Source organism: Cynoglossus semilaevis, chromosome 4, assembly GCF_000523025.1.
Source record: "Cynoglossus semilaevis isolate Cse_v1.0 chromosome 4, Cse_v1.0, whole genome shotgun sequence".
Lineage (NCBI taxonomy): Eukaryota > Metazoa > Chordata > Actinopteri > Pleuronectiformes > Cynoglossidae > Cynoglossus > Cynoglossus semilaevis.
This window is the reverse complement of record NC_024310.1, coordinates 977,562-978,153: the sequence shown is the minus strand read 5'-3', so window position 1 is coordinate 978,153 and position 592 is coordinate 977,562. Positions and strand designations below refer to the sequence as shown.

General features: G+C 55.4%; 1 protein-coding gene across 4 annotated transcripts in view; it reads left to right on the top strand.

Moving 5' to 3' along the window:
* The window catches only part of igsf5b (immunoglobulin superfamily, member 5b), a 10,139-nt gene that overhangs the window by 5,263 nt on the left and 4,284 nt on the right, over positions 1-592 (top strand). For 2 of the 4 annotated variants that reach the window (XM_025055073.1, XM_025055072.1), the window contains exons 5-6: positions 47-215; positions 526-591. In XM_025055073.1, the coding sequence (XP_024910841.1) occupies positions 47-215; positions 526-591 (235 nt within the window). Of the gene's footprint in view, positions 1-46; positions 216-525 lie in introns of all 4 variants that reach the window. The other 2 variants (XM_025055074.1, XM_017031840.2) reach the window with 2 other exon arrangements.

Here is a 592-nt window from a genome sequence, read left to right as displayed (position 1 = left end):
CCTGTCTGTCCCCTGTCTGTCCCCTGTCTGTCTCCTGTCTGTGAAGGTGATCCAGTCTGAGTCCAACGTCAGCAGTGAAGAGTCGGAGAGCGGTCGACTCTTCACCGTGTCCAGCCGCCTGGTGGTGGCGGCGGTGAGGAGCTCTCGTGTGTCTTGTCTGGCCGCGGTGTCTGCCATGTCCACACCGGTGAAGAGCAGCGTCCGTCTGACAGTAGGTGAGACAGTCACACCGTCACTGTTAAATTATACATCTGATGAGGAGGAAGGGCCGTTTCCTCACCCCTCTCTCACCTCACTCGTCCCCCATCGCCCCCCCCCTCTGACTTTACTCATTTTTTAACTAAATCTATTTTTGTGGTTCATTGTTATTCTGTCCTTCCTGAGGAGAAGCTGAGGAGGACGTGGACTCAAACGTCCAACAATCATTTTCATTAACGTCCCAGCGTTAACCCCTGGATTTTAACTCTAACCCACCGCTTCAGCAGTTCTTTCACCAACAGCACTGACGCCACCTCCTCCCCTCAGTTGCAGAGGTGTTGCAGGAAGGAGGCGAGTGCACGGTGCCTGTGGCGGTCACCTCCTCCCTCGCCGC